The sequence below is a fragment of the Oncorhynchus clarkii genome, chromosome 33, assembly GCF_045791955.1.
Source record: "Oncorhynchus clarkii lewisi isolate Uvic-CL-2024 chromosome 33, UVic_Ocla_1.0, whole genome shotgun sequence".
Classification (NCBI taxonomy): Eukaryota; Metazoa; Chordata; class Actinopteri; order Salmoniformes; family Salmonidae; genus Oncorhynchus; species Oncorhynchus clarkii.
Genome location: NC_092179.1, coordinates 8,578,962 through 8,593,717, shown reverse-complemented (window position 1 = coordinate 8,593,717; position 14,756 = coordinate 8,578,962). Strand labels below are relative to the sequence as shown.

Genomic DNA, 14,756 nt, shown 5'->3' with positions numbered 1-14,756 from the left:
TGGCAAGAAGAAAGCCATTTCTTAAAGATATCCATAAAAAGTGTTGTTTAAAGTTTGCCACAAGCCACCTGGGAGACACACCAAACATGTGGAAGAAGGTGCTCTGGTCAGATGAAACCAAAATTGAACTTTTTGGCAAAAATGCAAAACGTTATGTTTGGCGTAAAAGCAACACAGCTGAACACACCATCCCCACTGTCAAACATGGTGGTGGCAGCATCATGGTTTGGGCCTGCTTTTCTTCAGCAGGGACAGTGAAGATGGTTAAAATTGATGGGAAGATGGATGGAGCCAAATACAGGACCATTCTGGAAGAAAACCTGATGGAGTCTGCAAAAGAACTGAGACTGGGACGGAGATTTGTCTTCCAACAAGACAATGATCCAAAACATAAAGCAAAATCTTCAATGGAATGGTTAAAAAATACACATATCCAGGTGTTAGAATGGCCAAGTCAAAGTCCAGACCTGAATCCAATCGAGAATCTGTGGAAAGAACTGAAAACTGCTGTTCACAAATGCTCTCCATCCAACCTCACTGAGCTCGAGCTGTTTTGCAAGGAGGAATGGGAAAAAATTTCAGTCTCTCGATGTGCAAAACTGATAGAGACATACCCCAAGCGACTTACAGCTGTAATCGCAGCAAAAGGTGGCGCTACAAAGTATTAACTTAAGGGGGCTGAATAATTTTGCACGCCCAATTTTTCAGTTTTTGAATTGTTAAAAAAGTTTGAAATATCCAATAAATGTCGTTCCACTTCATGATTGTGTCCCACTTGTTGTTGATTCTTCACAAAAAAATACAGTTTTATATCTTTATGTTTGAAGCCTGAAATGTGGCAAAAGGTCGCAAAGTTCAAGGGGGCCGAATACTTTCGCAAGGCACTGTAGCTACCTCAATTAACTGTAGGTACTATTAAGTTGTTTTTTTTAGGGTATCTGTACTTTACTATTTATATTTTTGAAAACTTTTATTTTTACACACAAAAGTACTGGTTACATTTTTAACGCTTAACAGGACAAGAAAATGGTCACACACTTATCAAGAGAACATCCCTGGTCATCCTTGCCGCCTCTGATCTGGCGGACTCACTAAACACATGCTTCGTAAATTGTAAATGATGTCTGAGTGTTGGAGCGTGCCACTGGCTATTCGTCAATAAAAATAAATAAATACAAATTCGTAATTTGAAATTATTTATATTTTTGCTTTCACTTTTGATACTTAAGTATATTTTCTCAATTACATTTACTGTTGATATTTAAAACGAAATACTTTAAAACTTTTACTCAAGTAGTTTTTTACTGGGTGACTTTCACTTTTTATTGAGTCATTTTTTATTAAGGTATCTTTACTTCTACTCAAGTATAACAATTGGGTACTTTTCCCACCACTGGTGGAAAGTGTGCTTCTAGACTAGAACCCTGGGGGCCTTAATCCAGAACCCTCTTTCTACCTCTATGTTTCATGTACAATCTGTGTGTGCCAAAACCATCTAAGGCAAGTCTACATGTTATTTTCAACATAGAGCTCTAAGAGCTTTGCACAAATTGTACCCCACACACTCCTGATGCTCTAGATTTACACATGTCCCCTCAAAAAGTTCTGTACATGTTACAATATTATAATATTCAATGTAGCACGTTAAAATATGAGTCTTGATGATACCGATAAATACAGACAGGATGATCAATCATTTGGAGTCTAAATGTAATTAATCAAATATTATTCGAAAAAGTTGGTGGACACGTTTAAAATATTTGACAAAGTGCAAAATTATAGATAATTTCATTGTACCACCAATGATTTTGAGTCTTGACCATTAATTTAGATCTGGGACTTTTATTTAGAAAATACGTCAGCGTTCGTGATACCGGAAGTATTTCTATATTTACAATATTTTTTAAATACCTAAGGCCGCTAACTGCACGTTGCTAGTTAGTTGCAATATTGTAGCTATTAGCGCTCTTTCCTAGCTGGGAGAGAAGCCCTTTGCCTTCACTGAAACATCAATATCTTCGCTTAATTCCTTCTCTTTTTTTCATAAAATCTAGTTAACGGTTGTTGCGTTATCTTCAAACTATCTAGAATCGTTGGCTAGCTAATGTCTGTCAAGCTAACTTTGGTTCCATTGGAAGCTAACGTTAGCTATTCAGCACGAGCCAGAGTTTTAGCAATCTCATTCCATACATTAGCTAGCCAGTTGCAAGCTGTCATTTATAATCATTAACTAGCTCCATACTTTTGGTGATATTATTTAACAGTTTGTATTGTTTACTAGCTAGTCAGTCTGAAACAAAGGTGAGCATGGCAATGAGACAGACACCACTCACCTGCTCTGGCCATACAAGACCTGTGGTGGATCTAGCCTTCAGTGGAATCACCCCATACGGGTATTTTCTCATCAGTGCCTGCAAAGGTAAGATATATTTGCTAGAAACAGTCCTTGTTGTAGTAGATAACCATAGATAATTGTTTAGAAAATAGTTAATTTAAAGTAGAGGTAAACAAAGTTCCATCACACCTTTTCCTCTGGTGGGAGTTAGAGTAGAGAGGGGAATTGAATAGATGTATTTTGAAAATGATCATCAGACTATTTCACGTCTTATGTATGTGCTACAGTTGGAGGTACTGTAGTTGTCTAACCACTTGTGAATGTACTAACCACTTATGAATGTTCCTTCTTGTAGATGGCAAACCCATGTTGCGCCAGGGAGACACAGGGGACTGGATCGGAACGTTCTTGGGTCACAAGGGTGCTGTCTGGGGGGCAACTCTGAATAATGAAGCCACCAAGGCAGCCACTGCTGCTGCAGACTTCACTGCGTATGTATTTAGGCCTACAACATAGCCTGGCCATGACCATGTTACGACAACAATATAGAGAGCAATAGTAATGGAGGCTAGCCCTTGATCATGACTCCATTAATCAAATCAAATCAAATGTATTTATATAGCCCTTCGTACATCAGCTGATATCTCAAAGTGCTGTACAGAAACCCAGCCTAAAACCCCAAACAGCAAGCAATGCAGGTGTAGAAGCACGGTGGCTAGGAAAAACTCCCTAGAAAGGCCAAAACCTAGGAAGAAACCTAGAGAGGAACCAGGCTATGTGGGGTGGCCAGTCCTCTTCTGGCTGTGCCGGGTGGAGATTATAACAAAACATGGTCAAGATGTTCAAATGTTCATAGATGACCAGCATGGTCGAATAATAATAAGGCAGAATAGTTGAAACTGGAGCAGCAGCACAGTCAGGTGGACTGGGGACAGCAAGGAGTCATCATGTCAGGTATTCCTGGGGCATGGTCCTAGGGCTCAGGTCCTCCGAGAGAGAGAAAGAAAGAGAGAATTAGAGAGAGCATATGTGGGATGGCCAGTCCTCTTCTGGCTGTGCCGGGTGGAGATTATAACAGAACATGGCCAAGATGTTCAAATGTTCATAAATGACCAGCATGGTCGAATAATAATAAGGCAGAACAGTTGAAACTGGAGCAGCAGCACAGCCAGGTGGACTGGGGACAGCAAGGAGTCATCATGTCAGGTAGTACTGGGGCATGGTCCTAGGGCTCAGGTCCTCCGAGAGAGAGAAGGAGAGAATTAGAGAACGCACACTTAGATTCACACAGGACACCGAATAGGACAGGAGAAGTACTCCAGATATAACAAACTGACCCTAGCCCCCCGACACATAAACTACTGCAGCATAAATACTGGAGGCTGAGACAGGAGGGGTCAGGAGACACTGTGGCCCACTCCGAGGACACCCCGGACAGGGCCAAACAGGAAGGATATAACCCCACCCACTTTGCCAAAGCACAGCCCCCACACCACTAGAGGGATATCTTCAACCACCAACTTACCATCCTGAGACAAGGCTGAGTATAGCCCACAAAGACCTCCGCCACGGCCAACCCAGACAGGATGACCACATCAGTGACTCAACCCACTCAGGTGACGCACCCCCTCCAGGGACGGCATGAGAGAGCCCCAGTAAAGCCAGTGACTCAGCCCCTGTAATAGGGTTAGAGGCAGAGAATCCCAGTGGAAAGAGGGGAACCGGCCAGGCAGAGACAGCAAGGGCGGTTCGTTGCTCCAGAGCCTTTCCGTTCACCCTCCCACTCCTGGGCCAGACTACACTCAATCATATGACCCACTGAAGAGATGAGTCTTCAGTAGAGACTTAAAGGTTGAGACCGAGTTTGCGTCTCTGACATGGGTAGGCAGACCGTTCCATAAAAATGGAGCTCTATAGGAGAAAGCCCTGCCTCCAGCTGTTTGCTTAAAAATTCTAGGGACAATTAGGAGGCCTGCGTCTTGTGACCGTAGCGTACGTGTAGGTATGCACGGCAGGACCAAATCAGAGAGATAGGTAGGAGCAAGCCCATGTAATGCTTTGTAGGTTAGCAGTAAAACCTTGAAATCAGCCCTTGCTTCGACAGGAAGCCAGTGTAGAGAGGCTAGCACTGGAGTAATATGATCAAATTTTTTGGTTCTAGTCAGGATTCTAGCAGCCGTATTTAGCACTAACTGAAGTTTATTTAGTGCTTTATCCGGGTAGCCGGAAAGTAGAGCATTGCAGTAGTCTAACCTGGAAGTGACAAAAGCATGGATTAATTTTTCTGCATCATTTTTGGACAGAAAGTTTCTGATTTTTGCAATGTTACGTAGATGGAAAAAAGCTGTCCTTGAAATGGTCTTGATATGTTCTTCAAAAGAGAGATCAGGGTCCAGAGTAACGCCGAGGTCCTTCACAGTTTTATTTGAGACGACTGTACAACCATTAAGATTAATTGTCAGATTCAACAGAAGATCTCTTTGTTTCTTGGGACCTAGAACAAGCATCTCTGTTTTGTCCGAGTTTAAAAGTAGAAAGTTTGCAGCCATCCACTTCCTTATGTCTGAAACACATTCTTCTAGCAAGGGCAATTTTGGGGCTTCACCATGTTTAATTGAAATGTACAGCTGTGTGTCATCCGCATAGCAGTGAAAGTTAACATTATGTTTTCGAATAACATCCCCAAGAGGTAAAATATATAGTGAAAACAATAGTGGTCCTAAAACGGAACCTTGAGGAACACCGAAATTTACAGTTGATTTGTCAGAGGACAAACCATTCACAGAGACAAACTGATATCTTTCCGACAGATAAGATCTAAACCAGGCCAGAACTTGTCCGTGTAGACCAATTTGGGTTTCCAATCTCTCCAAAAGAATGTGGTGATCGATGGTATCAAAAGCAGCACTAAGGTCTAGGAGCACGAGGACAGATGCAGAGCCTCGGTCCGATGCCATTAAAATGTCATTTACCACCTTCACAAGTGCCGTCTCAGTGCTATGATGGGGTCTAAAACCAGACTGAAGCATTTCGTATACATTGTTTGTCTTCAGGAAGGCAGTGAGTTGTTGCGCAACAGCCTTTTCTAAAAATTTTGAGAGGAATGGAAGATTCGATATAGGCCGATAGTTTATATTTTCTGGGTCAAGGTTTGGCTTTTTCAAGAGAGGCTTTATTACTGCCACTTTTAGTGAGTTTGGTACACATCCGGTGGATAGAGAGCCGTTTATTATGTTCAACATAGGAGGGCCAAGCACAGGAAGCAGCTCTTTCAGTAGTTTAGTTGGAATAGGGTCCAGTATGCAGCTTGAAGGTTTAGAGGCCATGATTATTTTCATCATTGTGTCAAGAGATATAGTACTAAAACACTTGAGCGTCTCTCTTGATCCTAGGTCCTGGCAGAGTTGTGCAGACTCAGGACAACTGAGCTTTGAAGGAATACGCAGATTTAAGGAGGAGTCCGTAATTTGCTTTCTAATAATCATAATCTTTTCCTCAAAGAAGTTCATGAATTTATCACTGCTAAAGTGAAAGTCATCCTCTCTTGGGGAATGCTGCTTTTTAGTTAGCTTTGCGACAGTATCAAAAAGGAATTTCGGATTGTTCTTATTTTCCTCAATTAAGTTAGAAAAATAGGATGATCGAGCAGCAGTAAGGGCTCTTCGGTACTGCACAGTACTGTCTTTCCAAGCTAGTCGGAAGACTTCCAGTTTGGTGTGGCGCCATTTCCGTTCCAATTTTCTGGAAGCTTGCTTCAGAGCTCGGGTATTTTCTGTGTACCAGGGAGCTAGTTTCTTATGAGAAATGTTTTTAGTTTTTAGGGGTGCAACTGCATCTAGGGTATTGCGCAAGGTTAAGTTGAGTTCTTCAGTTAGGTGGTTAACTGATTTTTGTCCTCTGGCGTCCTTGGGTAGACAGAGGGAATCTGGAAGGACATCAAGGAATCTTTGTGTTGTCTGTGAATTTATAGCACGACTTTTGATGATCCTTGGTTGGGGTCTGAGCAGATTATTTGTTGCAATTGCAAACGTAATAAAATGGTGGTCCGATAGCCCAGGATTATGAGGAAAAACATTAAGATCCACAACATTTATTCCATGGGACAAAACTAGGTCCAGCGTATGACTGTGACAGTGAGTGGGTCCAGAGACATGTTGGACAAAACCCACTGAGTCGATGATGGCTCCGAAAGCCTTTTGGAGTGGGTCTGTGGACTTTTCCATGTGAATATTAAAGTCACCAAAGATTAGAATATTATCCGCTATGACTACAAGGTCCGATAGGAATTCAGGGAACTCAGTGAGGAACGCTGTATATGGCCCAGGAGGCCTGTAAACAGTAGCTATAAAAAGTGATTGAGTAGGCTGCATAGATTTCATGACTAGAAGCTCAAAAGACGAAAACGTCATTTTTTTTTTGTAAATTGAAATTTGCTATCGTAAATGTTAGCAACACCTCCGCCTTTGCGGGATGCACGGGGGATATGGTCACTAGTGTAGCCAGGAGGTGAGGCCTCATTTAACACAGTAAATTCATCAGGCTTAAGCCATGTTTCAGTCAGGCCAATCACATCAAGATTATGATCAGTGATTAGTTCATTGACTATAATTGCCTTTGAAGTAAGGGATCTAACATTAAGTAGCCCTATTTTGAGATGTGAGGTATCATGATCTCTTTCAATAATGACAGGAATGGAGGTGGTCTTTATCCTAGTGAGATAGCTAAGGCGAACACCGCCATGTTTAGTTTTGCCCAACCTAGGTCGAGGCACAGACACGGTCTCAATGGTGATAGCTGAGCTGACTACACTGACTGTGCTAGTGGTAGACTCCACTATGCTGGCAGGCTGGCTAACAGCCTGCTGCCTGGCCTGCACCCTATTTCATTGTGGAGCTAGAGGAGTTAGAGCCCTGTCTATGTTGGTAGATAAAATGAGAGCACCCCTCCAGCTAGGATGGAGTCCGTCACTCCTCAGCAGGTCAGGCTTGGTCCTGTTTGTGGGTGAGTCCCAGAAAGAGGGCCAATTATCTACAAATTCTATCTTTTGGGAGGGGCAGAAAACAGTTTTCAACCAGCCAGTTTTCAACAACCTCCTACACATAGGAGTCATTGGACGAAGGCGTTTTGTTAAGAGCAGCAACGCTCCATCTGAACATTAACACATGTCGCTTGCGGTACGGTTTTGGAAGAACAAGGACCTTAGCTTTCATATCAGCAAGAAATAGTTTTCAAAATACAAAAGGTTACATTGATACCCCTTGATAGGGTTAGTGTTGCCGCACGGCCATATCCCCATGTTACAGCGCTTGCTTTTATGGGAAACCGATGGAAGACAAGCAGCGACCACCTGTACTAATTGGCTATCTAGCATTCTACGAACACTTGTTTGTAAGATTAACTCGCCAGTTGTGGGCGCAGCTGTTGGCTGAAAACTGTAAGGAGAAGGCAGAATGCCGACTAGAGTTTGCGGGCTATAACGGAGGCTAACTTTGCCATGGCTTATTGGCCAACGCCTATGGGGAAAATAATGGTTTTAGGTGGATAAACGCCGAAAATAAGGTCTGCGGTAAACAAGGGCTTATGAGATAATTATGAAGCATTTATGTAATCCAAACAAGTAAAAAGTTAGTGACTTGTTAGCGACGGACTTATTTTGAGCACATAAGCTTTATAATTCATAAAGGTCAGGGTAACTGACTGATATTATCTCATAGAACAAAGCATATGAGATCGCCTAAGCCTCTGTTAACCTCAGACCTTATTTTCAGCATATATCCCAAAAGCACATTATTTTCCCCATTAATTTCCCTAATAGGAATGGTGAACGAACCATAGGTAGAAAATGCCAATCAATTTCAGATTTTTAGGACTACAAGCTGGTGGGCTCTATAAGTCTCCTGAGTGGCCCAGTGGTCTAAGGCACTGCATCCCAGTGCTAGAGGCGTCACTACAGACATCCTGGTTCGAATCCAGGCTGTACCACAACTGCCGGTGATTGGGAGTCCCATAGGGCAGCGCACAATTGGCCCAGCATCGTCCGGGTTTGGCTGGTGTAGGCCATTATTGTAAATAATAATTTGTTCTTAACTGACCTAGTTAAATAAAGGTTTAAAAAAATAATGAATAAGTGTTGACTGTGGCACATATGGTATAGAACCAGGCTATAATCCTGAGTGTTAAGTCTTCAAATTGTTCATTGAGAGATTTCCAAGATTTCTGACATTAGCTTATTACTCTCCTAGCCTAGGTACTAGTCTGTCTGCTTTAGCCAACTTATTTGTCGTTTCATCAACAGAGTTGGTGAAAGCAAACGCATGTCTGGCAAGTGGTAACTAGGCTATTGTATTATTTTTCTTGGCTGACATACTGATGATGACTGTACCTATTTGCTCTTCAGGAAGGTGTGGGATGCCGTGACTGGAGATGAGGTCCTCACGCTGGCACACAAGCACATTGTCAAGTCAGTCAATTTTACTCAGGTACTACAGTTACTTGGAATTGATATGGGTTTTACTGTATGTGTCAAATGTATGAGATTGAGGATTTAAATGCTCCCTGTCATGACAGTGTAAACCTGTTTACATGTCTTGCTTATCTTTTTTTGTTCTAGGGATATTCTTATGGGACTTTCATGTATTGGATATTTGAGTCAACTTCTTCCCCCTCTATTTCTCTCTGACAGGATAGCAGTTGTCTGTTAACAGGAGGGAATGATAAGATAATACGCATCTACGACCTCAACAAACCGGAAGCAGGTTCGTACCAATGCAACCCCTCGTTGAATTGTTTGCGTGAACGTTTGGTTGTGTTTCGATATGTATTGTGTTTTGTTTCCCTCAGAACCGCAAGAGATTACAGGGCACACGTCTGCCATAAAGAAAGCCCTGTGGTGCAACAACGACACACAGATCCTCTCTGCCGCTGATGACAAAACCGTACGGTCAGTGCTCTTTGATCTACCTGGTTCTACATTTGTCATGGATATTATTATGATGCCAAAAGGCTGATAGGATGACCACACACCTTATATACTATTGGGAACATTTGGAAGCATTTGCAGTCATTTTCCTTTGCCGCAAAAAGTCTCTGCCCAATATGAACACAGGAGGGCAGTGTGTGATTATCAACATTGAAAGGTGATTAACATACTATGGTCATACAAGTCTGGCCATCACTCTCTCTTAGATTTTTGCTGTCATTTCTTGATGACTTTTCAATCAATAAGGTACTGTATCTATTGATCTAAAATGGGTATTGCTATATACGCACTCTGTTCCCTTGTGTAGACTGTGGGACAGGAATTCCACTGAGGTTGTGAAGCAACTCTCCTTCGACATGTCAGTCAGCAGCATGGAGTACATCCCTGACGGAGAAGTTTTGGTCATCACCTATGGAAAGACCATTGCGTTCTACAATGCCCTCAGGTACAATACAGAAAACCCAGGCATTGCCCTCGGGCATAGCTCGAGCTAGACATTGCCACTAACCACAGATCTAGGATAAGATTTTCCCACCACCAAACCTAGCCTAAACCATTAGGGTACTGATAAAATATCTGACCCTGTATCATTGGTTAGGGACATAATAGGGACCTAATCCTCAGGGGCAGTCATAGCATACAGTATATGACGTCCATTATGATTTGATTTCTCTCATATTTGATATTGATGGCTAGTGCTAAAAGCTGTGTGTATTTCCTTACTCTGACTTGTGTTTCTCCCTAGCCTTGACATGATCAAGACTGTGGATGCCCCTGCCTCCATTCACTCTGCCTCGCTGCATCCAGATAAGGACTTCTTTGTTGCCGGGGGAGACGACTTCAAGCTCTACAAATTTGACTACGGCACCAAGGAGGAGTTGGGTAAGCAGCAGCTTACACTACAAAAAAACTTCACAAGGAGTCATATAAAATCACACCAATTTGCAGTGCATTCGGAAAGTATTCAGACCTCTTGACTTTTTCCACATTTTGTTACGTTACAGCCTCATTCTAAAATTGATTCAATTGTTTTCCCTCATCAATCTACACAACAGCCCATAATGACAAAGCAAAAACAGTTTTTTAATACATTTTTGCACATTTATAAATAAATAACAAAACACGTAAATATCACTTTTACATAAGTATACCCTTTACTCAATACTTTGTTGAAGCACCTTTGGCAGCGATTACAGCCTCGAGTCTTCTTGGGTATGACGCTACAAGCTTGGCACACCTGTATTTGGGGAGTTTCTCCCATTTGTTCTCGGCAGATCCTCTCAATCTCTGTCCGGTTGGATGGGGAGCGTTGGGCACAGTTCAAGTCTGGGCTCTGGCTGGGTCACTCAAGGACATTGAGACTTGTCCTGAAGCCACTCGTGCGTTGTTTTGGCTGTGTGCTTAGGGTCGTTGTCCTGTTGGAAGGTGAACCTTCGCCCCAGTGTGATGTCCTGATCGCTCTGGAGCAGGTTTTTATCAAGGATCTCTCTGTGCTTTGCTCCGTTCAACTGTCCCTCGATCTTGACTAGTCTCCCAGTCCCTGCAGCTGAAAAACATCCCCACAGCATGATGCTGTCACCACCATGCTTCACTGTAGGGATGGTGTCAGGTTTCCTACAGACGTGACGCTTGGCATTCAGGCCAAAGAGTTCAATCTTGGCTTCATCAGACCAGAGAATCTTGTTTCTCATGGTCTGAGAGTCCTTTATGTGTCTTTTGGCAAACTCCAAGCGGGCTGCCATGTGCCTTTTACTGAGCAGTGGCTGCCGTCTGGCCACTCTACCACAAAGGCCTGATTGGTGGAGTGCTGCAGAGATGGGAGAATCTTCCAGAAGGACAACCAACTCCACAGAGGAACTCTGGAGCTCTGTCAGAGTGACCTCCCTGACCAAGGCCCTTCTCTCCCGATTGCTCAGTTTGGCCGGGCGGCCAGCTCTAGGAAGAGTGTTGGTGGTTCCAAACTTCTTCCATTTAAGAGTGATAGAGGCCACTGTACCCTTCCCCAGATCTGTACATCGACACAATCCTATTTTAACTAAATCATGTATTTCCGTTTTATTTTTAATACATTTGCAAAATTCTCAAAAAATCTGTTTTTGCTTTGTCATTGTGTGTAGATGGATGAGAAAAAAGTCATGCATTTTAGAATAAGGCTGTAATGTAACAAAATGTGGAAAAAGTCAACGAGTCTGAATAGTTTCCGAATGCGCTGTATATAAGAGAATGCTCACTCAATCCTAACCAACTCGCTGACATTGACCGCATACTGTTGGACGATAGTGGCTGCCTCACATGTATGGCTTTCTAACCTGTGTGTGGACATGTTTAGGGTTAGGGTCATGTTTAACACTGCTGTGGCTCTCTCTCCACTCCTGTAGAGTCATACAAGGGCCACTTTGGGCCAGTACACTGCGTGCGGTTCAGTCCAGACGGGGAGCTGTATGCCAGTGGCTCTGAGGACGGTACGCTCCGGCTGTGGCAGACTGCGGTCGGCAAAACCTATGGCCTGTGGAAGTGTGTCCTTCCTGGTGAGTTTTAATGCTTAATTCCAAATGAATAGAGATTCCTAGAAACTTTAGTATCTAAAATGACTGGGTAGGTATAAGTAATATGGCATGGTATTGGCCATGTGATGAGCGGTGCCTGGTTTCCTCCAGACGTGACAATTGGCATTCAGGCCTTAGAGTTCAATCTTGCTTTCATCGGTCTGAGAGTCCTTTAGGTGCCTTTGGACAAACTCCAAGTGGGCTGTCGTGCCTTTTACTGAGGAGTGGCTTCTGTCTGGCCACTCTACCATAAAGGCCTGATTTGGTGGCGTGCTGCAGAGATGGTTGTCCTTCTGGAAGGTTCTCCCATCTCCACACAGAGGAACTCTGGAGCTCTGTCAGAGTGACCATCGGGTTGTTGGTCGCCTCCCTGACTAAGGTCCTTCTCCCCTGATTACTCAGTTTGGCCAGGCGGCCAGCTCTAAGATGAGTCTTGGTGGTTCCAAACTTCTTCCATTTAAGAATGATGCAGGCCACTGTGTTCTTGGGGACCTTCATTGCTGCAGAAATGTTTTGGTACCCTTCCCCAGATCTGTGCCTCAACACAATCCTGTCTCGGAGCTCTCCTGTCAATCCTTTGACCTCATTGCTTGATTTTTACTCTGACATGCACTGTCAACTGTGGGATCTTATATAGTGTGTATACAAGTGTATACAAGTGTGTGCCTTTCCAAATCATGTCCAATGTATACAAGTGTATACAAGTGTGTGCCTTTCCAAATCATGTCCAATCAATAGAATGTATCATAGGTGGACTCCAATCAAGTTGTAGAAACATCTCAAGAATTATGATTTCATTTTTTAAATTTCACCTTTATTTAACCAGGTAGGCTAGTTGAGAACAAGTTCTCATTTACAACTGCGACCTGGCCAAGATAAAGCAAAGCAGTGCGACAAACACAGAGTTACACATGGGATAAACAAAAGTGCAGTCAATAACACAATAGAAAAATCTATACAGTGTGTGCAAATGGAGCAAGGAGGTAAGGCAATAAATAGGCCATAGTAGCAAAGTAATTACAATTTAGCATATTAACACTGGAGTGATAGATGTGCCGATGATGATGCGCAAGTAGAAATACTGGTGTGCAAAAGAGCAAAAAAGGTCAATTTAAAAACAATATGGGGATGAGGTAGGTAGTTGGATGGGCTATTTACAGATGGGCTGTGTACAGCTGCAGCTATCGGTGAGCTGCTCAGGTAGCTGATGCTTGAAGTTAGTGAGGGAGATGTAAGACTTCAGCGATTTTTTTTTTTGCAATTCGTTTCAGTCATTGGCAGCAGAGAACTGGAAAGAAAGGCGGCCAAAGGGGGTGTTGGCTTTGGGGATGACCAGTGAGATATACCTGCTGGAACGTGTGCTACGGGTGGGTGTTATTGTGACCAGTGAGCTGAGATAAGGCGGAGCTTTACCTACGAATATGTAGCGAGGGCCAGCCAACGAGAGCATACAGGTCACAGTGGTGGATGGTATATGGGGCTTTGGTGACAAAACGGATGGCACTGGGATAGACTGCATCCAGTTTGCTGAGTATCAATGGAATCAGGATGCACCTGAGCTCAATTTCGAGCCTCATAGCAAAGGGTCTGAATACTTATGTAAATATGTTATTTCTGTCAGTTTAAAAAAAAAAAATTGCAAAAATGTCTAAAAACCTGTTTTCACTTTGTCATTATGGGATATTGTGTGTAGATTGATGACAAATTTTTTTAAATACATTTTTGAATAAGATTGTAACGTAACAAAATGTGGAAAAAGTCAAGGGGTCTGAATACTTATCGGAAGGAGCACTGACTTCGTTAAGATGCTTGAAACCGAAATGGAACGAACCATGAATCTGCCACACTAATAGCTAGAGGCAAATGTCATTGACTTGTCATGTTATTTTCCTCAACAGAGGAGCTGGTGTCTGAGAACTCTGACACAATATACTGTACTCCTGCTGCTCCTGAGATCAAGGCCTGAGACGGATATTAAAGAAAGGAGAGCAGAAGGTGAAGAGAAGAGCAGGGTGTTCCAGTCTCTTCAGAACACCAAGCCCCAGCAAGGACCTGAGCCCCTCCTCTTCACCGGGAACTGATCTGGAGTTGAGCTCCCGATTTACACACGTGTTCAGGCAGACTCAACACACAAATGTACACACACAAAATGGGTTATAGTTGAAATTAGAACACACACACACACACACACAGAGAGATTGAGCTCCAGAGGAAAGTAGTAGACCTGTGAGCATCAGGCTCATCGCTGCCTGCTTTCTCTCTGATCAGCTCAGTCTGTCTCCCCTGATCTGTCTGTCTGTTCAACACTGTGACCCCATGAACAATTTTTGTTTAAAATGTATTGACTTTAGGGGCAATTTGGTTCTCTGATTTATTTTCATTTTCCAATAAGGGAATACACCCACAGTTACAGAGGGGAGGGAAACTGACAGCTATCTTTGAGAAATTATGTTAATTTTCTCAATTCAATTATCTTAAATTCAGTAAAAGTGGTATTTTGTCCATACTTGTACCCTAAACTAGTATATGGGAAATGTTCTCAAACAGGCGAGAGAGTAAAATTACTTAAGTTGTTTGCTTTGTATTTTTGTCCTTGGTTGCAACTTTGCAGTTATGTAATTTAAATAAAGAGACGCATACATTATTTTATTTTTTATGCACAAAAAAAGCTTTTTGTTGCAGCAAGATAACTTATTGTATCAATTAAATGATAGTGCTTTGCAGTGAATTGTGCAAATGACTTGACTCACATACGTTTAAAATGTAAGTAGAGGGGAAAATATATCATTTCTATGCATTTCGGTAGCTCATAAACGCCTAAAATGTGCATGTACCCTCTACCAATGGCAAAGCCCGATGTTACCTCTCTTGTCCAATAGTGTCTGTTTTCACAGGG

General features: G+C 42.7%; 2 protein-coding genes across 2 annotated transcripts in view; one reads left to right on the top strand and one right to left on the bottom strand.

The window, feature by feature from the left end:
- Window positions 1–14,756, bottom strand: part of LOC139392792 (pyridine nucleotide-disulphide oxidoreductase domain 1) — a 783,634-nt gene that overhangs the window by 648,221 nt on the left and 120,657 nt on the right. The gene's annotated exons all lie outside the window — the stretch shown is intronic.
- On the top strand, window positions 1,868–14,597 carry LOC139393136 (serine-threonine kinase receptor-associated protein-like). Its single transcript, XM_071141503.1, has 9 exons — window positions 1,868–2,419; window positions 2,691–2,826; window positions 8,733–8,814; window positions 9,018–9,090; window positions 9,176–9,275; window positions 9,622–9,759; window positions 10,060–10,196; window positions 11,693–11,842; window positions 13,759–14,597. Exons 1-9 carry the CDS (start codon window positions 2,308–2,310, stop codon window positions 13,824–13,826), a joined length of 996 nt encoding a protein of 331 aa, XP_070997604.1. The 5' UTR covers window positions 1,868–2,307; the 3' UTR covers window positions 13,827–14,597.